We start from the raw sequence: 25,918 nt of genomic DNA on the forward strand, positions 1-25,918 counted from the left end.
TTGTTTTTTTTGTTGTTTTTAGTACAGTTGGCATCAAAGATTCTCTTTAATTTCAATCATTATGTACAGATCAGTATGTACAGAGGTCAGAATACAGCAGAGGGGCGGGGCGGAGGTCGCTGACATTCATTCTTTAAAAAAAAAAAATAGAAAACAAATGGTATCATTTCTTATTTCTCTCATTCAATCATGGCGGATCAGCAGCATGTGTGCATAGGACAGGTTCAGAGACGCATGTGTGTGTGCACACACAGCAAATAAATATGCACATGTAGACCGTCTGTACCGCCCGCTGGCTGATCCCGCTGTAGAAGTCTGATCACACACACACTCATACAGAGCCACAGCAAAGCAGGAGAAAACACACACCGCCTCATCAGTCTAAGCTTCTTATTTTCTCACAGGGTTTAAATGTGACTTGAGTTGATTTTTAGCTTAATTTAGTAGAAAAAAGAATGTCCCCGAATTCTCAGGGGTATTAAAAGGCTAACTTTTGAACACTACAAATTGAACTTGAAATATTTGTTTTATTGTTAAGTCAAAATTGAGCTTTTCCTCCCCCCCTCATTTATTTTAACTAGTTAAATGAGAATGACTTATTTTAATGGAACATCAGCTAGAGATGCAGCAGTATTTACTCAAAATGGACCTAAATTTAACTGCATAACTTCCACAACATGTTTTTTTTTCTTAATATTCAGTATGAGGCACCATCTCTTTACTGCTATTACTCATAATGATCGCTCAGGGGCGCAATCCTAATATTATTCTCTCGCTTTAAGGTACGTGATGGAGCAGAAGAGTTGGTGAGGATGAGAAAAGAAATATTTTAACTTAATTGTAGCGATGGAGGCAAATATCTCAAACACACATAAAGCCAAAAAGAGGTCCAGGACGTCACTTCTAGCAGGCCACGCCCACTCGGCGTGACGGTACTTCAGTAGCAGATCATGGCGTACAAACATCGAGAGCTTTGGTGCGACATGAGACAATCAGGAGTGTTTTCCTTCAGTTCAAAATAGCACGACAGGCGCAGATTTGATTCTCCAATTCATATATATATTTATATATTTATATCTATAAATCCATTCAATGAGATGTGTACAAAGTATGGCAAAGGAGCACGATTTCATTTCAACTCGTCGTCGGGTGCCGTTGGCTCTTCACTGTGCAGTCCGTCGTGTTTCCAGTGAAGTGAACGTTTCATGCGTAGACGGAAAGAGGGTTGGGGGAGAGGGTCCGCGTCGGCGGCGTTGGACGCGGACCCCGGCCCGGACCAGCTCCGGAGGCTCAGAGGAGTTCGTCCAGAGATGACAGGGAGGAGTCTTCACCCCCAGGGTCATGTGGCGTTGACCTCCATGATGTGGTCGTCGGCGGTGGGCAGCACCAGGACCTGCTGCGAGTGGCTGTTGTTGAACACCTGTCCCGGGCTGAAGGGCTCCAGGCGCGGCATGGCCACGCCCCGCTGCTGCTGGTCGCTGCTGCCCACCGAGTGGACGCTGCCGCGGCTGCGGATGCTCGCCGTGTCCCCCTGGTCGTCCAGCGCCTTGTCCAGCAGGGACAGGCTGTCGTTCTCCACGCAGCTGTCTGCGGGACAGGAGAGGGGGACATTAAAAACGGGTCAGCACGAGTCGGAGGATGAGCATCACCCTTCCTGTTGAATCAGTCAGAAAAAAACCCCAAACTATTACAACTAGAGCTGGACGATAACAGATCTGAGTTTGGATTTTAAATGATAGAAGAAGTAGTATTTCCTTAACTGTAAAGGAAAAATATAACTACACAAGATTCTCACCAATCCTCTGCTTAATTTTTTATTTTGCAGAAAAATAAACCAAATAAAGTAGTAAAATTACTACTTTAGCTTCTGTAAAGTCTAATATTACAACTTTACTCTGGTAATATTATGATTTTTATTCTTGTAATAAAAAAAAAATCTTGGCCATAATACTTTATCGTAGAAATGACCTGAATTCATAGAGGCTTTACTAATTTAAAGCTAATTTAAAACAGAAGCTTTAAGACAAGATGACAGGTCTTAAATGTGCCGATATCTGAACTACACAAATGCAAGGAGTGCATTGGCTAGGGGAAAAGAAAAGAAAAAATCCAGATTTTCTAAAAATTAAATCTTGAAAACCCTAAAAATTTGATTAATCGATAAAATAGATCAGATCGGTCCGGCGTTACAGAGGCTTTACTTCCTGTGGGGTCTCACCGGGGTCCGGCTGGATGGCCGCTGCAGCGTTGTGAGGGAGGTACTTGAGGACTTTGATTTTGGGGAAGGGCAGGTGACCTGCGAACAGGGGCATGACCTCGATCTGCACCTTGTGGGTGGCGTTGACCCTGAGAGGCATCAGCACCATCCCTGAACTCTTCCCACACACGGCCCAGTTGCTGCTGCTGTCGGCCACTGCGGACACAAACACACGGCAGTCAGCCTTCATTCAGTCCCTGCTCATTTCAGCGACGTTTACAGCATCTTAAATGTTCCCCTCTACTTCAATATTATTATTTATGGATGTATAATTTGAGATTTATTTAATCAGATCATCTGTACCATAAAATGATCAATTCTCAGAATCTAGTTGCTTGCAGACATTTTTAGTGAGTCGTTTTTTACGCGTCGTCGTCCCCTGTAGGGCTGCAACTAATGATTATTTTAGCAATCGATTATTCAAATGATCAGATAGAAAAATTTAAAATCTATGGATCATTTTCAACGTCTTCAACCTCAAATTGTTTTGATACAATATTAGGTATTAGAAATACATAACAAGGTACAAATAAACAAATAATTAAATTCCTTTTCAAATAAAGAAAAATAAATATTTTAATGCCTAAAATGCAATAGCAGCATTCCTGTTATTGTGTACGACTGATCATTTGTAAATTATTTTATTAATTTTTGCATTTACTGATTGAAAGTTGGACAGCAAAAAGTGCTTCATTTTTAAATGATTTTTTAGCAGGATTTGACCCATGTGAAGCTGAAATGATGCCACATAAAGGGTTCTGAGTAAAACATATTTTTAAAAAGTTTTTTTTTTTTATCTTAAATGCAAAATCTATATATTTTTTGTACAGTTTTGGTTTACTTACTGCTCTGACGGCCTTAATTATTAGTCTGTATACCAAAGGTGACAATTAATCTATTGTTAAATTAACTGACCATTATTCCAATAATCGATTAACCGCGGTTAATCTGATTAATCTAATAGTTTAATCCCTAATCACTTCTCACTTCAGCATATTTATTGGGGATTTCATGTGACAGACCAACACAAAGTGAAAATGATATTGGGTTTGCAATGTCCTGTGTGAATAAAAACCTTGAAGGCGTGTCATGCCCTGAATTTAGATCCACCCGTCAGCTTAGTGTTAAAGAAAAGTGAAATCCAAGCTAATTCACCATGATCGCATTCGTGCTGCTGCCGACTCACCTTCATACATAAGCTTGGTGGTTTTGAGTCCATCCGTGTCAGTCTTGCTGTCCTCAGCTACCTCTCCCTCCGAGGGCTCAGTCAGTCGTGTTATACACACCTCCAGCTCGCAGACCAGACCGGAGCGGCAGTGCTGCTCTCCCGCGGGGGGCAGGATCTCCGCTCTCACGCTGTACAATGTCTGACAGCAGGAAACAAGAGGCTGGCTCGTCATTTTCTCTTTCTGCAGTCTTTATTTACAATAGTGACAGGACTACTCGAGCGTTCAGGCCACAGGAGGAAGAAGAAGAAGAAGAAGAAACGTTTCAGTGACTCACAGTGACTCTCTCCAGCTGGAACTGGTAGTGGAACGGTTTGAAGGCAGAGCTGTCTTGGTTAAGCGGACTGAAGTTGGCAGAGAAAACGCACTGTAGACACGAGGGCAGGTCGTCCTTCCACCTCACCTCCCACAAGCAGAACACGCTGTGCTTGCTGCACAGAAGCTAGGAGGCGGAAGAAAGCACCATTAACAGATGTACACCGTCAATCATGTCCAGGTCCTGATCCTCGGACACTTCTGGAAATACTTTCACAAACAGGACTTTGTGATCACTTCAAAAGTCCGAATGGAGCTTTCGGCTTAACAGGATAACTTGGCTCGTGTTGCAGCCTTTAAGTTGAACTGTTCTTCTCTCCGTTTACAACTAAGAAAAATCTTCTTTCTCACCTGATTTGTTTTAGTGTTAAAGGATTGTAGTTCCAACGATGAGTGTTGCTTCTCTGTCAGTTTCATGTCTGCCAGGGTGAAGTTCATGTCTGACACGTTCTGCACACACACCTGGATGTACTTTCTGTGGAGTCACAGGGGACAGAGGTAAAGGTAAGGCCAGAGAAAATGCAGAATTCAATGCTGATTTTACCAAATTATTATCTAGGGCTGAAACGATTAATCGGATTAATTGTGATTAATCACATTAATTGCGATTAATCGATTGTTGAAAAACCATTTGCTAAAAGAAAAACATAATAAGAGCAGAAATGTTAAAACTGTGCAAAAATATTTACATTTTGTATTTGAAATTTAAAAAAAATCTTATTTTTCTGTATATCTGTTTTATCCAGAACTCCTAGTGTCAGTTTTAGTTTAGTCTGCTTCAGAAAAAGAAGTCCAACAAAGCATCTTTTGCATCCAATTATTAATCATTTAATCCAAAAAATTAATCACCAGATCAGCCCTACACTGTATTGATAAGTCAAGAGCTGAGCTTTTAACAAGTATTTATTTAGCAGCAGATGCATCCTTTGCCAAGAGGACTCTAAAGGAATGATGTTCTTGTATTTTAGGCAATGCATTGTGTATTTTCTTATTTTAAATAAATAATTGAATTGTTTATTTGTATGTTATAATGTTCTAATAATGCATAAAAAGGATTAAGTGAGAAATCTGCAGAATCTTTACCCGATTAATAGTCAAATAATAGATAGAATAATCAAATATATAATATATATAAAATAATATATATAATTCCATAAACATTTTTATCTGGATGACAGATTATTCTACGATCATGCTGCCTCACCTGTTGCCAGCGGAAAGCAGTGAGTGTTTGGTCTTAAAGGGGATGTAGAAGGTAAGGGCGAGCAGGGTGGAGTAGATCGACCACGGACAGTCGATAGACATCTGTGGACAGAAACTCCACCGTTAAAAACAACAACAACAAAAACTGCATTCAGTTTCTCAATCTGGAACAACTAGGAGGCCATAGCAGCAACTTTATGTCCTTAAAGGAAAATCCCACTCCTGCTGCAGAGCGCTAGAAAAACACAAAAACACAAAGTGTTGTGTTCCTCACCCTTTGGTCAATGGCGGTCATGGGTGTGTCGGGATGACTGTAGCTGCGAGGTCGATGGCGCACCTCCCCGTTGGTCAGTCTCTCGTTGGCCGGCCGCTCAGACCCAGACGGGATGATGCACAAAACCTCGAGCTGGAACTCCAGAACGTGGTAGGGCGGGGTTGGAGGTAGGCTGATGCTCGTCACCTTTTCAGACGACTGGATGGACAGGACGCTTTCACCCACCAACTCTGGTTTAAAAATAAAAAACAAACAAAAGGAGGAATGACAATGTGAAGAGCTTTTGACAAAATTTAAAAAAAAAATTTAAATACAGCTTCAGCCTCTAATTTTATCCCAGTAAATGCAAAACCTGATTTGAAAAACATTGAAAAGAGAGAAAAAAATCTAATCTATCTGGGGTTGATGCAGTTTTCCCAAAGTAAAATTCAAGCACTTTTGAGGCGAGTTCTCAAATGTTTCCAACACCACACTTTGGAGATAAATACAAAAAAACAGTCCGTCTCAAGTCATGATTAACAGTATATGATATCATTTATCACTGTGAATAATAATGTCTTGCTGTAGTATTCTACATAGCAAGCACAAAGTAAACTAAAATAAAGCAAAATGTTATGTTTTGAAATGTCTTTCACACACATGCTGTGCACCTGAGTGGTCCCAAGAATGAAACAATAAAAAAAAATCCTCTTATTTCAATAAGCTTAACATGTAAAATATGACAACCTTTATTTCAACTACACTGATCCGAATATCAAGATCAAGCACTTTCCAAAGCTTCAAACCACCTAACAGAAATTCAAGCATTTTCCAGGATTTCAAGCGCCCATACGCATCTCGTATGATGCTGAAAAAGATCGAATTAAATCCAAGAACATGTTAGACTGCATCAGTGATGAGCGGCTGTTGTTACTGACCCGCCTCTGGGCTGCTGATGCGGGCCGTGCAGCTGGAGGAGGGCAGGATGGGCATGGTTTCTGTGTTGCTGAGCTGCAGAGCGTCTCCTTTCTTTACAGTGTAGTGACCCGTCAGCAGGGTGAATTTCACCAACTGAGGCATCCCAGCCAACAGAGGCTCTGAAGACACAAACCAGAAGCACAGTGAGCAAGAGAACGACACGACAGAATGCTTTTGGCCTCAGTGGAACTAAAACGCCTCATTTCAGTGAGTTAGAGTTCATTTCATTCTGCAGAATGTGAATTTTTAAAGCAGTCTGTTCACTTAGGACAGCGTTTCTAAGACTTGCGTTGCTTTAGCAGAAACAAAAAATAATTTTCGACACCATTAAATATAATAATCCACCCATTTCTATCAATTGCATTTATTAATTCTATTTAATTAATTGAATTTAGTCATTTAATTAAATAAGAATAACAATAGCTGTAGACGTGTAAGCAGAGTATCATTCATTACCAAGTAAAGTCATAAAAAACAAGGAACAGTTCTGAGTCGAGTCCTACCGTTCACCGCAAAGAGCCGTTCAAAGGAATCCAATCGCTAGTGAACGACACATCAACACTCAGCAGCTATCACTTAGCTTCCTATGATCATATAATATTCCTGGTGTTTTCTTTCCACCAATATCTGCAGCTTTTCTTTTGAGTAACCCGGTTTTACCCCAGTTTTCTTATTACTTTTAACACAATCCTTTGTTAAGCTAGCTGTAGCGTCTCACTTTGAGCTGACGTCACGGCAAATAAACGGTCGTTTACATGCAGTACCTCGCGGACCACTAGAGGGCGTTCCCTTACCGATGGTGGTCACAGTTTGAGAAAAACTGACTTGGATGATGTTTTAACCTTTTTTACAACCCAGTTGGTTTTAAGTTTCAGGAAAATAAACTATTTATTTGATAACATGTAGTTTGTTTTTATGTAGCCGGGGTTGGATTTTACCCATACAACATAAATTCAGACCTGAAAGTGGCTCCACGGTGAGCTGGGGCTCCTGAGAATATACTTCATATCGGACCGATGGGTAGATATGAGACAGCACAAACTGCACTTCACCCACCGTGGCGCACAGCTGCCGTAACATGTAAGTACCTGGCTGTCCACTCTGTGGAGCAAAATCAAAGGAAAGCAGAGAATAAATGGGCAAAATGTGGGGGACAGAGAAAATGATGAACATCTCCCATTTTGATCAACATTTTCTTTCTTATGAAAATATAATGTTATAAGTCATAAAATGACTTGGGAAAAACATTGTTTTATTGATATTGTACATTTTGATAGTTTTTAAAATCCTGACCAGCTTGGGCCGTCTGTGATTCTTTCTTCAAGTTTCCACAATTATTTCCAACAATCCTGCAACTGATAATAATTTGATGCTGATGTGAAACCAATACTAGGGTGCTCTACAGTCCTCACTATTATTGCAACTTTTTTTTTTTGGCATAATATTATGACTTTTTCTAATAATGTTACAACTTTATTCTCAAATATATTCTTGTATTACAATGACTTCTTTGTTGTAGTATTACTACAGCATTCCGTATCGTTACTGTCGTACGACTTTATTCTAGTAACATTATGACTTAATTCTTGTACAACTTTTTTCACAGAATATTACTTTGTTTTCATAATTTTATGATTTTATTCTTGTAAAAAAATTTTTAAAAGTCTTTCTTAGCTTGGCCCCAATATTCTGTCGTGTGAATTTACATAAAATGACTGTATACTCTTAAGTGATTTATTTATTTTTGTTGCTTGGCCTAAATACTCTGTCATATGAATTTACTTTAAACATAATTTAAAGAAGTAAATGTTAAAAAGTAAGACCAAAAACCTTCTTACGGGTGCTGTGAAGGTGATGCTGTTGTTTCCGGGCTCTAGCGTGACATTCTGCACCTTCAGCATCTGTCCTCCTTCCTTCATGGCGACAGCAGGCGGGCTGACACAGTTGGACGTCTCCGGCGGCGAGCCGTTCTCGCGGCGGCGAATGATCAGGTGGGTGTTTTTGCACACCACTCCTACGGAGTTGAGAGAATTGTCCGAGGGACTCCTGTCCTGAATCTCGTCCATTTCTAGCGCGGGACCGGCAGCCGCGGAAGAGGGCGGGCCTGCTGATGAGTTGCCCTGTTTGAACTCTATTGTCCCTTGGTTTGCGTTCCTCAGCGTCCCCTTTGACCTCTTGAGAGTCCCTCCGTGATCGATGTCAAAGTGAATGCTAGCTGCCAGCTGCTGAATGCGCACTGAGACGGGCATCAGGCACCTCAGAGTGAGCTCCACCTGCAGCACGGCTCCGGAGTGCACCGAAGCGGCCGCCGGGTGAAACTGTAGCCGCGTTAGCTGAGCGAAGACATTCATGCTGAGAGTCACTTTGTGAGCTGCGGAAGATGGGGAAAGAAAATACAAGTGAGGAGAAGGAAAAAGTTTTGTACTTTTTAATAACTGCGCTCCACTGAAATCAGTCCTGTTCAAGATATACATGCAGGGGAAGTTCTTTCTTTGCATTTCATCAGTTCCTTAATCTGTCCATTTGCAGAAACCAGGGGTTTATCTCTTGCAGTTGGCCAAAGCTGATTTGTGGTTGCAGCTCTAGCAGTAACTCTACTATAAATCTCACTAATTTGTTTTCTCGCTGCTCATCTTTGCCTTTCTGCTTATACATGCTGACATGTTTGCTGGATGACACATTAATGAAAACTCAACTGAGAGTTTAACAAACTCATTTCATTAGATTCCAAGTTAAAACAAAGCAGAAACAGATGTTTAAATAAAAGGCACTAGACCTGCAACAAACTGATTAAAAACGCACCAATGCACTTTAATATTTTTCATATCTTACGAAATCATGACTGATTACTCACATTGGTTTCCGGACCTGCCAGCAAAAGTGAGAATTTCCTGACAAAAGTGCTTCCTCTCCTCCGTGGAGAGATTCACGTCACCGGCCAACAAGGCACTGGTTTGCAAGTAGCTGCAGTTGTTGTCAAGGAAACCACATAATAATAATAATAATAATAATACTTAAAAAAAAACAGCCTGCTTTTGAAGGGCATCTTTCCACGTCTAATGACCCCGCCAAAATTTTTCTAATTGTTTTTCCGTTAATTATATGTGCATAATTATTTACTCTTGCAAATAGACATAAAATCATAAAACACAGTGAAGGAAGCTTTCCCTCCCTCCACGGGTCAATAGTGAACGGTATTTGTTAATGCCATTAATATAAATACCAAAAACGCAGATGTAAGTGGTGTGTTTTAGCCGACGTTAGTCGCTAGCCAAGGATACTCTTCAGTTCTGCCCAGCAGTTTCTGACACTCGGCGATCTGCTTCCTGGTGTGCGTCACAGGAAGGCTCCACCCCTCCGATACGTACGACTTCAGAGCTTCCTGCAGGAAAGTTTCCGCCCGCTCAGGGTCTCCCTTCCTCCTGTCAAAGACCCATGCAGATGGGTAAACAAAACTTTTTTTTTATTGTAGAAAAGAATACATCATTAACAGTCTGAAAAAAACTTTTCCATACTCTAAAATGCTAACTACGTCAACTAAATGAATAATTAATACCAAATCTACAAATTTAGGTAAAAAAAAAAAGTAATTTCTTTAAATAAATGTTTCTGGTATTCAGGTTTAAACGCGCACCAATCTACATAGTTGGAGTACATTACATTACTCCCAAACTTGCTTACATGTAGAACTCAGCCAGGCTCTTCCCCACCAGCCTGGCGGACCGCAGCCGGCCGATGGCCTGGTACATTTCCATAGCAGCATGAGAAAGTTCCTGATGCAACAGAGAGCCAACAAGGAGGTGGAAAGAGGAGAGAGAAAAAAATTAGATCCAATGTTTCAAGGACGTTACATCAGAAAATAGATCGATGGGACAACCGGAGCAATATTTTCTAATGAAATACACCAAGAGGTTAGAGTGAGACGGACTTACAAGATAGTGCCTTTCGAAAGCCTCCACGGATGACAAGGCTTCTTTCAGCTTTTTGTAAGGACTCTGCAAGCTGTTGACTGGATAAAGACATTTGAGAGAAACATTATTTTTCTTATTTTCCCAATTTAAACCAAAGTCAAGCAGGTTTAATTTAATTTCTTTAACCAGGTATTAAGCTTTCCTACAGATTGTTTCTTTTTTTTAAATTTTATATCCAAGTTAAAATAACAATGAGCTGGAGAGATAAATAGAAGAAGTCAAACTCTTGTCCCGAATCAGCTAGACTGAATCTAAAGGAGGCTCATTGGGTTGCTGCTGCAAAGTGATGTAAAAAAAAAAAAAACCTGTCCCAATTAGAAGCAACAAATAAGCTTAACAGGGAAATCAAATATTTTTTTTTTTAAATCTCAGAGCTACATCTACAGGTCCAAGCTCACCAGTTTCTGGCCTCTCATCCCCGAGTCCTGCCAGCAGATCCACGGTCCTGTTCAGGTCCTCGGACGTCGGCCCGTTTTTTGACACCAAGCCGCAGAGTTCACCCAAACTCTTCAGCTACAACAGAAAAAATGGGATACTTTTATTGTTTTGTTTTTTTTCCCCTTACATTTTAATCAGATGGCAACAAAAATGCTTCTTTAGTTAATAAGAATTTCGCTCTGCTTCTGTAAAGAAATTGAGAAAAGAGGAACAGATGGGGCTTTACTGACTATACAGAATAAATATGCTCAATAGTTGCATGTTGTTTGTAGAGATCGAAGATGTTCACAAATCCTTTTTCAAGGTCAGGTGTCAAGTGTTTCACCCCGATTCAGAGTTGAACCTAACGTTCAGAGTCCAGCCCCACGTTCAGAGTCCAGCCCCACGTTCAGAGTCCAGCCCCACGTTCAGAGTCCAGCCCCACGTTCAGAGTCCAGCCCGACGTTCAGAGTCCAGCCCCACGTTCAGAGTCCAGCCCGACGTTCAGAGTCCAGCCCGACGTTCAGAGTCCAGCCCGACGTTCAGAGTCCAGCCCCACGTTCAGAGTCCAGCCCCACGTTCAGAGTCCAGCCCCACGTTCAGAGTCCAGCCCCACGTTCAGAGTCCAGCCCAACGCAACGTTCAGAGTCCAGCCCGACGTTCAGAGTCCAGCCCAACGTTCAGAGTCCAGCCCAACGTTCAGAGTCCAGCCCGACGTTCAGAGACCAGCCCGACGTTCAGAGTCCAGCCCGACGTTCAGAGTCCAGCCCAACGTTCAGAGTCCAGCCCCACGTTCAGAGACCAGCCCCACGTTCAGAGTCCAGCCCGACGTTCAGAGTCCAGCAGCCCGACGTTCAGAGTCCAGCAGCCCGACGTTCAGAGTCCAGCCCAACATTCAGAGTCCAGCCCAACGTTCAGAGTCCAGCCCGACGTTCAGAGTCCAGCAGCCCGACGTTCAGAGTCCAGCAGCCCGACGTTCAGAGTCCAGCCCGACGTTCAGAGACCAGCCCAACGTTCAGAGACCAGCCCCACGTTCAGAGTCCAGCCCAATGTTCAGAGTCCAGCCCAATGTTCAGAGTCCAGCAGCCCGACGTTCAGAGTCCAGCCCGACGTTCAGAGTCCAGCCCGACGTTCAGAGTCCAGCCCCACGTTCAGAGACCAGCCCGACGTTCAGAGTCCAGCCCAACGTTCAGAGTCCAGCCCGACGTTCAGAGTCCAGCCCAACGTTCAGAGTCCAGCCCGACGTTCAGAGTCCAGCCCGACGTTCAGAGTCCAGCCCAACGTTCAGAGTCCAGCAGCCCAACGTTCAGAGTCCAGCCCCACGTTCAGAGTCCAGCAGCCCAACGTTCAGAGTCCAGCCCCACGTTCAGAGTCCAGCCCGACGTTCAGAGTCCAGCAGCCCAACGTTCAGAGTCCAGCCCGACGTTCAGAGTCCAGCAGCCCGACGTTCAGAGTCCAGCAGCCCGACGTTCAGAGTCCAGCCCCACGTTCATCAAACCCACATGCAGTGCAGATCTGACACCAGATCTCTGCAGGTTAGAATTTCAAATCTATACCGTTTGTCCTTGGACCAAAATTGTTACATAAAATTTGATAATTACTTTTCAATATCTGTCTTTTAATCATATTGTGTTTAATTTATCATACAAAAACCTGCTGAAGGCTGATTTATATTTGGAAAAATTTGAAAATGTAATATTTACATAACATTGATGCTTTAAGAAAGTGAATGAAATTATATGAAAACCTATCATGTTAATAGTGAATTTCTGATTAAATCCCAGCCTTCATATTGTCATCATATGTAGCACTAAATATAGTTCGGAGGGTTTTTTTTCACTGTAAGCTGGAGGATTTCTGATAATATTGGGAAACTATTTTGTAAATACATATTTTAAATCTTTGTTCTTAATTCTAAATCGTAAAATGTTCAAAATTAATAAAGTAAAACAGAATAACAGATGCAATGTGTAGTAAGTAAATAAAGGAGTGCTAAACTTTTGAAAGAAGGAAACAGGAATTCTTTATTTTGATGTTGCTAGCCTAACAGCAAGAAAACATCAGAGGTAAATTTTGTTTCCAAGGAAAAAAAAACTTTAAAATGTCCTGTATCATTTTACATCTTTCTTAAATTACATAAATGTTTTCTTTTAATCTGTCTCTCCCCATCTTTCAATCTGTACCTACTGCATCTTTTTCCTCTTTCACTCCAACTGTTACGCATCTTTACCAAACTCAGTCTGAGAAATTCCCCACTCTTACAAAGAACGACAGACTAAATCATTTATACAAATATGTAAGTAAGTAACATTACGCTTCACCTTGTCTGTAGCGTAGGCCCAGAGTCCGACAGTGTGGGAGCAGTTGGCAGCTAGCTGTGCCTGATCACAGCAGCCCTCGATCCGGTGCAGAACCTCCAAGCAGCTGAGGAACACCCAGCAGTCCAGCGCCCCGTCTATCACAGACACCTTCACGAGGTCCAGAACAAAAGCGTTTTTAGGAGTGGCTGCGCGGCAAAACAGCGTGTAAAGCCCCGAAGAAGAAACCGGGCTCAGTTTACCTCCAGCAGGCGCAGCTCCTGCACACAGTTGTGGAGCAGCTCTAAGGCTCTCTGCGTGACCTCCCAGGGCCTCTGCAGGAAGATCAGTAAAGTGCATTGGCGAGAGAACAGGTAGCTCCTCAGGTCCAGCAGGCTGGCCTCTCCGCGCTGGATGCTGTCCCTCTTCTCCATGTCGATGGGCCGCCGCAGCAGCAGGCCGCTCCAGTTGCGCACCGGGGCGCAGAACGACCCCAGCCAGTTGGCCGTGTCTGCGGACAAACACAAGCCGGCAGAAAATAAAACGACGCCCCACTTCTGATTGTAAAAGCGAGGAAACAAAAAACACGGACTGGTGGAGACAACTGACCTCCTGCGCCGAAGTTCAGGACGTACTGAGTGAAAAGAGCGTCTAGTTCATCATACTGGACCAAGGCGTCTTCAAACTGCTGCAGCATCTCAAAAACAAAGGCCAGCTCCTCCTAGACAATCACAGGCATGAAAGAGACGTTACTGAACATGTATGACAGAAGAAGAAGAAACAAACTCCATCTTAAGAGATGGAAGTAGCTCAATCCAATGGGATACCTGAACCATGAAATATTCACAGAAGCTCCAGCCGGGCTGAGTGCGTTTCTCTCGGAGCGTACGCATGTCGTCTTCAAACCGCCCGAGGTTTTTGGTGAAGGACATGAGGAGGAGAGTGCGCAGCTTCAACAGGAGGGAGTTCCAGGACTCCAGGGACCGGGACGAGTCCTTCAGAGGGTCCGACAGAACCACGCACCTGTTTGAACAGAGAGAATTTGATACGTATGCAGGCCAGCTGGACTTATCCTACTTCTACGACTGAAGAATTGTCAAGAAGGAGAAACAAGTGAGCGCTTCTGCTCCGTCTTTGTGCCAACAATTTAAAGGACAAAACAAAACAAACAAAAAAAACACAAAACGTAGTTCTGTGTTGACAGGATAGAAACGGAGGCAGAAGCTCAAAATGTGAGCACAACAAAACAAGGAAGCGCTGCGAGGGAAGTCGATGCGCTACCGTTCCTCGTTTTCGGACTCTTTTCATCTGAGCCGACCCGTTTGAAATGGAGAAGCTTTCCGACCTGTCGTTCTGCTTGTTGCAGAAGTCGCTGCGGATCTTGTCCACGATGGACGAGCGAGGCAGGATGTTGGGCTTGTTCTTCTTCTTGGTGTCGTTGGTTTCCACGACAATGATGACCCAGTCCGCCGAGCTGTGACTCCGCAGCGTGTTCTGCCAGCGCATCATGTCCTCCTTCACGGAGCTCTTGTACGTTTCCGTGTCCTGCACAACAGGCACAGATTTTGTTAGTCGGGCGGTCAGTTGATGTTCACATGCGCTAATCGGCCGTATCGTTACGACCAACAAAAAGTGACAGGAAAAACACGGATCGATTTGCAGTGATAACTGGCACCGAATAGTTCATATTTTGTTCTTGAGGGTGATGTTGGATTGATTAGATGTGCAATGAGGATTTATCTAAAGTGGGGATGTTATGTATTTTCCAGTATATGTATTTGATTTTACGCTACATGTCAAGAAGACGCTCGTTTCTGTTGCTTGTTAGACACAACAACTGATATATGGGTAATAATAAGGTCCAAATTAAATTATGTCTCTCTGAAATGTAGACTATTGCATGAGATCGATAAAAAGTGAATATTTTAAGCAGAAATGTCTCTGAAAGGTTTGCTCATTTCTAAAACTCAATACTGGATAGTGACTCCTTTTATATGAATTAATTGATCAAATTTATATTGGGGACAAAAGAAAAGCTTAATGTCTGCATGTAGTTTTAACAAAAAGAGCAGATGAGTTGGAGTAATACGTTTAAAGGATTGTGAAAAATATGTTTTGAGTAGTGTTGTGTGTCTTCTATAGCAACGTCATAGTAATTACATGTTAGCATGAACCATCAGGAAAAACAAATGTGCACTTCCATTAGGGAGTGTGCATTAGAAAAGTTACCCTAATTGGACAGCGGAAGCAGCAAACAATGCTGCTCAGCTAGTTCAGACGGCTTCTCTGAACTAAACCTACTTCTCTGTAAACGACTGATGTAAATGTTGTGACCGGGACTTCCTGCATCTAGTACCGCGACTCGGCCGATGCCTCGGGGCGGCGTTTGCTCTAATTTGCTTGGAAGAGTTGGAGGGGTTGGAAAGGAATATATGAGTCACTTGTTATGTAACCGTCGACGGGGAGGAGGAGGAGAAACTGGAGCCTCGGAGATGGCGCTTTGAAACTGAAACAAGCAAGCTGCAGTCTGCATTGTGTTGCTAAACGTCTGCGACCAGTTAGTGATGATCACAGTAAGATGTTGCGAAGCACAAAGTTCATTTTGCAACACAATGCATAAAAAATGTGTTTGCCTCTTTAAGGCTGTAGGCATGGCAACCTGCAGATGATTTTAATTAACGAGATGTGATTAAACCAGCCTGACTTTCCAGCGACTGGGCCTCGTGTTTTGTGCTGCTCCCCAGACGGATTGGAAGCTGAATTAGTGTTTGGTTTTAGCAGACGTAGGTGCTCGTGTCACACCGATAAAGAGGTTTCTTATCAAGTTAATTGGTGTAGTTTTGAAGCCTGCGCTGTTAGGGACACAAACACACCTGTTCCTATGAGCCCTGGCATGGAGTGAGGTGAAAATGTGCTCCGTCCTGGAGAAAAACAAACGGCAGCAGCAGACGCTCCAAAGCACTGAAAACTAGAACGGTGCAAAAAGAGTCAAATTTTCAGCTTTCTATCTTCTCTAACGGATGGCATTATAAAAAGAGATGTAGACATTTACAGCTGTGACATTAAGTTGTGACATGAAGGTGATTTAAGAGATGTAAAATGTCATGAAAAAGTAAAACACCCTGAGCGGGTTGGAACTGCAAAAATCCTGACTGGTCAGCCTGAATGCAAGGGCACAAAAAAGATCTTTGTGGCGTCTTTCAAAAGTATTCAAACATATTAAACTTTTTCACATGTTTGTCGCGTTGCAACCACATTTGGTCACATTTTGTGTATTTTACTGGAATTATAAGTGACAGACCAACACAAAACTTTGCATATTTATGCAGTGGAAGGAAATTCATTCATGAGCTTCAATACTTTTTATTAATAAATCTCCCCAAAGTGTGCTCTGTGGTTGTATCTGCAAGACTTCCTGACGTGTTTTTCTCTACCTGCTTTGCACATCGAGATTTGAAATTTTTGCCCGTTCTTTGGAAATTTAGCAGAGGTTCTATTAGACTGGATGAAAAGTGTGTCAGAGCTGCATTTCCATTATAAAACCTTTGTTTGTGTTCTGCTAACGTGAAAGAAAAACACAGTTTTACATTAGCGGTGTTCCCATTAAATAAGAAATGCAAATAAATCACATGTTAAGTTTGTTTACGTGATAAATCATAAAAAAACAACAACATTCGACTCCATCATTCTCCTCTTTTTCTGGCAGTGGTAACATCCGGTTGTTGATCACGACTTGTGTTTCCATTGTGGTTTTACGAAATACAATTATTTTGATACACCTGAAAAAGCGTCTGCTCCTAGTGCAAGAACTTTTTACTTAAAAACGTGATTATTATTTTTTTTTTAACAAGCGACGTGTTTCCATTAACCCTCCCACAGTCTTAGTGCGACACTCAGACAATAGTTCCCAAAACAACAACAACAAAAAAAAAACAACCTGTAAAAGCACATGAAGGGTCAGTGCAAGGGGAGGTTTAAGAAAACTGATTTTCATAATTTCAATTTGCGCAATTATTTGGTCAATGGAAACACAGGTAGTGTCTTTGTACAGATTTTCAATTCAGCCTTCGAATGAATGAATATGCGTAAGCTAAACTACTCCACTGTAGCTCTGCTTGTTGGAAGAAGCAGCTCCTGTTTCAAGCACCCTCGACCCTGTTTTCTACCAGTATTTATGATCTCCATTCATCTTCCCATCAACTCTGGATAGCTATGATGCCACTGGGCAGTACAATAACAAAAAAATCAATTGCAGCATCACAGAATTATGAGGGAGTATAAATACCTTTAAAGGTTCAGTAAAACAAATCAATTTGAAAGGAAAAATATATAAGAAATTGTATGTTGGATCTCACAATCTTAGCAAAACTACAAGTCTGCCAGTGTTTTATCAAACCAAAATGAGCTGCTGAGACACTCTTTGGCCTCTTTGTTGACTAATTTTGGGAGGTGAATATCGAATTCTTATAAGCTTTAAAGCAAATCGCAGCTGAGGTGCGGGTGTATCCAGCTTAGGTTTATTAGTCCGACACTGCAGGCGTAGCTGTTGTGAAACGTCATGAGTCACAAGCTCCTGACAGCACTTCCTTAACTAAAGCGAACGCTCAGTCAGCAGCAGCAGGTCCCTGCCTCCCCCTGTGTTGTCCTCCACTCTGTGGCCCCTTTGAACGCAAGTGGATCGACTAGCAGCAGATTTTGAAAACGTGACTTTTTCTATATTGTTTGAGTCACAACTGCTGAAATCATGAACGAGGAAGTTTTCCTGAAAGATGGACTCTAAATTATGTCTCTGCATGTTTTGTATACAGACCGGTCTATGACACATTTTATACAGACAGTTGTTCGAAGCTGGAGCGTAAACAACGTCATTCCTCCCATTCCATTGATAAAGTGCTAAGGACTTTATGAAGACCCAGCAGCTGAGAACTGCTAAAAATAGGCTTTTTATTGTAAGACTGCAAACTAAAAAGTTTAGAACATGACTAACCACAAGTCCTCCTCTGGGTGTGCCATGCTCTCTGCTGGTGTCAAATACTAATTTTATCAACCAATAAAAAATAAATAAATAAAAAAACAGAGAATAAGTTTTTGTTTTTATTATTCAATTACAAAGTTCCAAGTCTAAGAATATGAAAGCAATTACAGCAACTGTTCCTTGAAATAAACAGAGCACTGTGTGTGTGCGTGTGTGTGTGTGTGTGTGCGTGTGTGTGTCTACTCACACAGCAGTCGGTCCAGTAGATGTGGAGGAAGGGGAACGTGAGAAGAGCCTTGTTGCCCTCCTTGGGGAGCAGCTCCTCCTTAAACTGGACAAAATTAGCTTCAAGGTGGATCATTTTTGGTGCGCGGCCGTAAGTCCTGCACAGCAGACAAAGCAGAGTTTCATGACCTCATTTCACTTCAGTGGCCATGAAAAAAGCAACAAGACGTTCATTAAATGACAACATGTGATGATGATATACCATAGGAATCTTCACTCTTTCAGGCTTGTCTTTAAAATATTACTCTATAAATGTCTAAAGATTTCGTTATTTGTTAGCTTCTCAATTAAATAAAAACAATCAACTGGAGAAAATTTATTACGTGCAGTACCTTTTTTGCATCTAAACTATGAAACTATGAGTATGAACTGAGGATTTCCCAATCCGATTCAGATCCACAGCCCATTTTCTTGTGAACTTTACATCATTTTGCTTGACTAACATGAGTTCTCACTGTTTTTCGCCCGTTACAGTAAATGGAAAACGGAGACTCTAATGGCTGCTGCAGCTTCCTCCCTGTGTGAGGCTTCGGTTTTACAGAGCGATCTCAGTAAAGAGCAGCTGAAACACTAGTCCTTCAATTTTACAACGCTCAAACCAAAGTCAGGTTTTGAAGGAGTCTATGCCCACATTATTACTTGGAACCACACTGAAACATGTCATGTGCTGTATCTTTAAACATATGATTCATATGAAAACAGAAAGCAAATAAGCTAGCATTAGCAATATCGTTTTACAGACTGACCCATCCAAAAGCAGCATGAGAAGGTCATGTTTATTAAAGATGACATTTTAAAGCCCTTTTAACTACATACATGGCATTTATTTTAACATTAGTATCTAAAATATTAGATTGGGCCTCAGTATGAGTGAATCTCTATTCATAAATGGTGTGATTGCTAGCATTCCTTCACTCCTTCTTGCTCTTTCAAACTAATGTCATTGTGAATGACGTACTGATAAAAAGAAGAAAAAAGTGCTGTTGTTACCGGTAGCAAATTATTTCGTTCTTACCACTTTAACCAGAAGTGGGGTAACGCTAGTTTCGACCACGCCAACATAAATAACTTCAGCGTCACATTTATGCAGACCACGTTCAATGCAACAAGTCGGGTTTATAAAACTCATGGTGAGAGGACACCATGAAATCTCAAAGAAATCTATGCCTCATTTGAACAATGCATTTTTATTAATACAGCTTTGAAATCTGAACCCTGACAAGGCTGAAAACTAAAAACAGGTTGCACCACTTTTATTCCAGTGTGATGTTGCAGAATTGGCCATTTGCAATCAGGAAACATTTCTTGGTCCGAGGCCCAATAGACTACCAGATCTGCAGTGCAATCCTTACAACAACAATACCTACAACAAAAACAATAGGCCTTTTTTTCCCCGTAGCAAATAAAATGAAAGACAACTTCCTCCAAGCGTTCCCAGTATAGCATTACCCAAACAGCTTCCTATATCTTTTAAGTCTGAATGCTGCAAACTGTAATTTGTGACACCAGTTAGCAGAGAGCTGTCTACTTTGTTAACCGCGACCTATAAAAACACTAGATAAAATCTTAATATTGGGTGCAACATCAGTGTTGGTCGGCAGACAGAGAACGAAGCAGCTACATATAATATGTTGAACTACTTCTTGGTACTTTCAACACTGAAAACTGAATTTCTGCATAAGTCAAACTTGCATTAGGTTTGAGTTTCTCCTATTGAAAGTATCAATACCATCCGATTGTTGTTTATTCCTAGTGGTTATTCTACTGTGACAATGGGCTTCGTTCTCAAGTCAAAACATTAAAAAACAAAAAAATAACATACATTATGTAATTCTGCAGCAGAAACTGTAACTACTGTACCTAAACTCAAAATGTTTTGAATACTTTTATTAACAAATTCCAAAACAAAAACATGCTAAAAAAAAAAATACGACTGTTTCTATGCTCACAGCATCACTGAAAGCAGAATGAGCGATTATCACTTCCAATCCAGGAAAGATTTCCTCGGTGAGCAACTCTTCCAACACCCTGCTACGCTTAACCTGCACCTAATTGAACTTCTACAGCTACTGAGACTCTACTGCCAGATAAAAATCAACTGAGCGTGTAATGTGTACTGTTCTGAAGCTTAAATGTTGCTCACAGGTTATAAATATGCCAAGTGACTCCAGAAAATGAAACAGAAGATCCAAACAGCATATATCTGCAGAGATCAGTGTCTGTTTTATGGAGTTGTAAGGAAAGCGACCTGGATTCCCAAACAACCTTCTTTTGTCTACTCTTTCCTCCTTTAAGACCACTGAGTTTGCAGTAGGGAACATTTTTGTGACGTAAATCCGTAATGTGTAGCTCTGTGACAGGAAAAGTCCTCCAACATAACTGACCCTAACACAGCATCAATAATAAACCTCTGTCAGAAAGTAACAAGGAAGTGGAAAGGATCTCTGACCCGACTTGCATCAGGTTTTTCCACATGAGCAAAACTTCAAAAAAACAAAAACAAACACTTCCTTTCTCTTCACCAGCTGTTTGGCTTTCTTACTCTCTTACCTTTGACAAAAGACAAAGAAAGTCGCTCTTTATATTTTCTCCTGATGTTTTGCTCATGGATTTAACCAAAACTCACCTCCTCCACTCCATCGGCTCTCTGGGAAGCTGCTGAGCCAGTGAGGTGTAGAGAGACGTGAACAAGCTCTGGTCTCCAGCACCTGGACAGGAGAGAGACAAGAACAAAAAAAAAGTGTTTGAAGAAATACGTTTTTTTTTTTTCTTCCACTTTTTAAACTTAAAGAATCATTTCCGTCAGTAACACAGGAGAACTGCAAACGAGAATTTTCCTAAAGACAAAGCCAACACAGAGAGTGAGAAGAAAATCCAAACAAGCTAAACAAGCCTTTCAAGAATGTGCAGTGAACAGTTACTTTCCAAAGTATGGGGTCTCGTTTCACACCAGACGATCACTCTGCAGTCTAAAGCAAAAACTGCACTTGGAGACACTGACAGCCTTTACAGATTTAAAACAACTCTGATTACATATGATTAAAGAATGCAAGTAAAAAGACACCTGAACGTATAAAAGTCTCACGCAAACTGGCAGGGACAACTGAATAATGGGAAAACATACAAGCAGATGGCAGCAATGCACCGATTTGTTGTTTGCAAACAGCCATTAAAACTTTAAGAGGCAAGAAGAAGTCGACAAACGCGGATGACAATCAGCTTCGTCAAAGGTGGTAATAATGAGCATATTATTTTGAATTTATACAACATTTAAAAGAACAGGCTTTTGCAATAATATTTTTTAAAAATGTCCCATTCTTTCAATTTAATTGCGTAGCTATTTCCCTGTGAAAAACTTGTAGAGCGTGCCAATGTTTCATCCAAATTACCAAAGAAATCATCATCTGCAACTTGCAGCCCTGCAAAAAATATAACCAGCAATACAGAACAACATCGCCGTCAGTGCTATGCACAAAATCTCTGCATTTTTTTTTCTAAAAACAGTAACGGTGAACAAAATCCCTCCATCACTCCCTCAACTTACAAAGCTGGTTAGCTGCAGAGGTTAGCCAGCAGCGACCTGTGATTACAGACACCAACATGGCGGCGATATAACCGAGGTGGGCTTAACTCTATTCCCAACCTATTACCAGACTGCAAAAGGCAACTTAATCCCTCCTTGAAGTGTTTTGTGAAAGGAGCTTAGGACTTGACCACCTTCAGCTTTTTAATCTTTTTATGCTGCAATAAACAACAAGAAGCATCACCAGCTTTTTTACAGACAACAAGACCTTGAATGTACAATACCTTAATAATTAGCTTATTGTTACTGCAGTCCAGGCAGACAGTGTTATCACAATAACAACCAGAAATGTAATTAATTTGCTTTGATTTCAGAATTATGCACTACTTTGTGTTGGCCTTAAAATCCCTTTAAAAGTCTACGAGAACATACTTACTTACAAGGAGCTATGTAAGATAAATCCGCCCACTCATGAAGTAGCTGCTGCAAAAAGCTGAGGTTTGAACAGTGTGTGGTAATGAAAACAATCCAGCCTTAAAAACACAAAGGTTTCACACACCTTCCAGGCAGGGCGTCCGTTTAAACGTGCTCCATTCTCATTAAAACGGTCATCGAAACAAACGGGTCTGGAACAATGTGGATATAAAAAGCACTCAGGTTGTAAAAAGCGCCTGATGCAGACTTACAGACTTTAAACAGCCCCATACATTTCAAACAGAACAGCTACATTTGCTCCAGTTAGTTCACATCTACAAAACAGTGTTAATTGTTATATTGCTTAGAACAAACAAAGATACCGAAGTCCTGCAACAGTTTCAATGTGGACGGTTCACACTCCCAGAGTTGACCTTGGGCTCCGCTGTCACATGAAAAATGTATTTTACAGACGGAGCTCAGTAGTAATAACAGGGATGCCCTAGATTTGCATCAGCAAAGCGCCCTGTAGTTGCCATATTAAAACAGCCAAATCTTTAAAAATAAATAAACAAATAAGAAAAAAACATTAATTTTCTTGTAAAAGAAAAATGTGGGTTTTCTTTTACAACAAAGCTCAAACATTCCCAGCTATCTTGGCTAAGCGAAAATTAAAGGTTTTTTTTATTTTACTTTAAGACTTTTCAAGCTAATCAACAAGTTTATGAAGCTGGAGAATCACGTTTTCTGGACAGTTTTGTGCAACAAACAGCAACGGCAATGAAATATGTCTCGACTTGAAAGCATGCTAACTTTAGAGTGCCACTTCAACAATTATAGCGGTAGAGTCAGATACAAGTTTAGAAACAAGTGGTGGAGCTACGAGCATTTCTGGTCAGGTGTTTTCAGAACATTATAATAGCTTTTTTTTAACAGAGTTCAAACCTTACTGGACTTTGGGTCAAAGGATGTTTCTCTGTGAGGACAAACAGTTAAGTGGGGGGAAAAAAATCACAGTATTTATGTGGACAATTTAATACTAAAGAAACATTGTGTTCTGATGAGGAAGTATTACAATAAAAGTCAATGAAAACACTCGAGGCTGCTAAGCTGCATTGGGATACACATGCACTCATATTACCCAGGAATAGTTTTCTCATTATGGAAAAAAAAATAGAAATCCCAAAGAGCGTCTAGGAGCATTTTCAAACTTATGATTTCACAAAGCTTCAGTAAATATTTGTATTTTATTTTTAAGAAATAAAATACTAAAGCCTGTAAGGATCATTATCCACACAGCAACAAACTATGAATGACAACACAAGCTGACAGTCAGAAATGTATACTTGGCAGAGAACAGACTATTTGGTCAGTTCAGTGTGAGTCTGTGAAATCCGATACTCTAAATCCGAAAACTACCCGACTGTAAACGCCGGTGACCAACGACAATGATTTGCCGTTCTTCCTTTATGTTAGAAAGGCCCTGCTTCTGTAGGCCCAAACCAAAAACAGAGGCTTCAACAGTCAATGTTCAAATACAAACCCCACACGGCAAACACACGTATGAGATCCAAGTCCAAGTGGACCTCTAACCCTGAACATAGCACACACGAACCGGCTGGATCGGCGTGTGACAACTGTGACCCTAACCTGGCCATCGTACGGCTAAATTCTCTACATGCTAATTTAGGAAGAGCCTGATTTACAAAACAGAAGCACAAAATGACGCAGGACTGCAGCGAGCAATTATTTCAGAAAACAATTTCTCTGACGTTTAACCTGATAAAACAAACAAAAGGCAAATTCTGCTGATTTTTCATTTCCCCACTTATGCTTATTTTATACAATATTAAAAATATACATATAAAAATCAGCAAATAATTCAATTCATTTTTTTAAAATAAGAAACTAAACATTTTATTGCCTAAAATGCATAGCATATTATTTCTTTGGTGTATTTTGTTGTTCTTTGCGTGGACAAAGTTTATAATAGTTACAATAAGAAGAAATTGTGTTATTTGCCTCTTTTTTAGAAGAAAAAACCTAAATATTTGACGTAATCAAAAAAATGATTAGACTATTGTGGCTCTGGTTACTTAAGTAGATTTAGTTTGTTTTAATGAATAATGGCATATTTTTATTGCGACCTATAAAACCAGTAGGATTTTGTTTAAGTCCTCACATAAAACGTGTGTCCTGGGGTACTCTAATGAGGCTTAATTACCTCCTTCTTGTAGAGGCCTGCTAATGACCTAATTATTCTACTCAGGTGTGGTGCAGCAGAGGCACATCTAAAAGTTTTAGGGCAGTGGCCCTTCAGGACTGGAGTTTCACACCTGTGCCCTAGAATATTGATATAAAAACCTATTTTCTTATTTCCTCTCTTTCTCATCTGTCCATCACTCTGAAATATTAAGCATTTTGGTCTTTAGTATCCCTTGAGAGCCTGCTTTGAGACTCTGGCTGGTTAAATATGACATTAGCATGAGAAATGCAAGTTCATAACACTCAGAATATATCAGCCAGCAATTATTGAACTCCAAATTGTTTTTTGCACACACTGATATTGTTGTACAGCCCTAATTTGGTCCATCTGTAATAATAATAGTAATAACAATGCTAATAATAATGTAGATTTATTAACAGGCATAGCAGTGTTCAAACTAGCTCAAGATGAGGAAATTAGAAGAACCTACAAGTGATTCAAACCACAAAAAAGCATAACAAAGTAAATGGTGTTGGTTGTGTTTACATTATGAAAGACTAGCATGAGTTCTTAGCTAGGAAACTGGGCAGATTCTGATCTCTGGTTGGATTATTGGTGCCTGTGTCGTTCAATTTGCCAGTAAATCGACAGCGTTTTTTTTGCTGAATTCTCTAAAAGAGTTCATTTATCAACACAGTCACCAAAACTGAGTGAAAAGGGAAAGAACCGAATGTTTACTTGCTTATTACCCACAGGCACCATGTACTTCACATTTCCAAATCTGCCACCATATCCCTATAGCCTATCGTCATGTTGACTTTTACATTTCTTCCTCTGATTTCCAGTATTTCTGTGAACTCCTGGTCCAGCGAGAGGCGCTAAAAATGGAGCAGATCGCGGTGAGAGATGCAGCTGGCATTCCCTCCTAAAATAACCCCTCTAACAAGCTTCCAGTAGACACTCAGGGATTTATGAATGGTAACCTGGCCTCAAACATCATGTGGGGCGACAGTGTCCCAGCTGCTAACAGAGAAAGCAGTCGCAGGAAAGCGGTGAACAGGACGGTCTCCTTCCCAAAACTGCAGCAAATAGACGTGACGTTTCTATCCTTGGCTCGGCCTGTTAAAACAGCGAAGCTACTTAGCTAGTTGAAAGAAGTCCCATGTTTTATGAGGTCAATTTGTGGACAGCAGCCGACTGCTTATTATGCTCGTCTTACAATAGGGCAGGTAGAAGCGAAGTCGCCACAAAGACAAGCAGCGTCTCCAAGCTGAGGGTGACAGCCAGCTCAGCTAAAAAGAGCTAATGAATATAGCTAGCAGGCTAGCTGTCAAGAGAAGGAAAAGTGAAGCTGACCGTCTCGTTTTATCAATCACTTACATGTTACAATCGGCTTGTTTTCCATGGTATAGATGACTGGCTTTTCCTCTTGACTCTCCATATGTTTTAACGGTGGTACTCCATGAAAATAACCTCCAAACAGGGCTTTATTATTAGGAAGTGCCTCTCTGTGCAGCTCTGTTGAATCGGTGGGGCCTGCGTCCCCACTGCACCTCCGGGAAGTGCGTAAGCCCTGCGTCATTAAAGGGCCAGTCTGT

General features: G+C 41.1%; 1 protein-coding gene across 1 annotated transcript; it reads right to left on the bottom strand.

Annotated features, from left to right (window-relative positions):
- On the bottom strand, nucleotides 1–25,868 carry trappc10 (trafficking protein particle complex subunit 10). Its single transcript, XM_015001042.2, has 23 exons — nucleotides 25,701–25,868; nucleotides 20,804–20,885; nucleotides 18,140–18,275; nucleotides 14,263–14,462; nucleotides 13,745–13,940; nucleotides 13,527–13,638; nucleotides 13,181–13,428; nucleotides 12,942–13,088; nucleotides 10,602–10,716; nucleotides 10,165–10,241; nucleotides 9,914–10,005; nucleotides 9,514–9,654; nucleotides 9,087–9,196; nucleotides 8,071–8,603; nucleotides 7,192–7,333; nucleotides 6,193–6,351; nucleotides 5,276–5,505; nucleotides 5,003–5,103; nucleotides 4,150–4,273; nucleotides 3,761–3,925; nucleotides 3,444–3,624; nucleotides 2,219–2,413; nucleotides 1–1,587 (listed from the first exon to the last, which is right to left on the bottom strand). The coding sequence occupies exons 1-23, from the start codon at nucleotides 25,759–25,761 to the stop codon at nucleotides 1,340–1,342; spliced, it is 3,795 nt and encodes a 1,264-aa protein (XP_014856528.2). The 5' UTR covers nucleotides 25,762–25,868; the 3' UTR covers nucleotides 1–1,339.
- Nucleotides 25,869–25,918: the final 50 nt, after the last annotated feature.

Source organism: Poecilia mexicana, unplaced genomic scaffold (assembly GCF_051168715.1).
Source record: "Poecilia mexicana isolate PSO_F unplaced genomic scaffold, ASM5116871v1 scaffold_2, whole genome shotgun sequence".
NCBI lineage: Eukaryota > Metazoa > Chordata > Actinopteri > Cyprinodontiformes > Poeciliidae > Poecilia > Poecilia mexicana.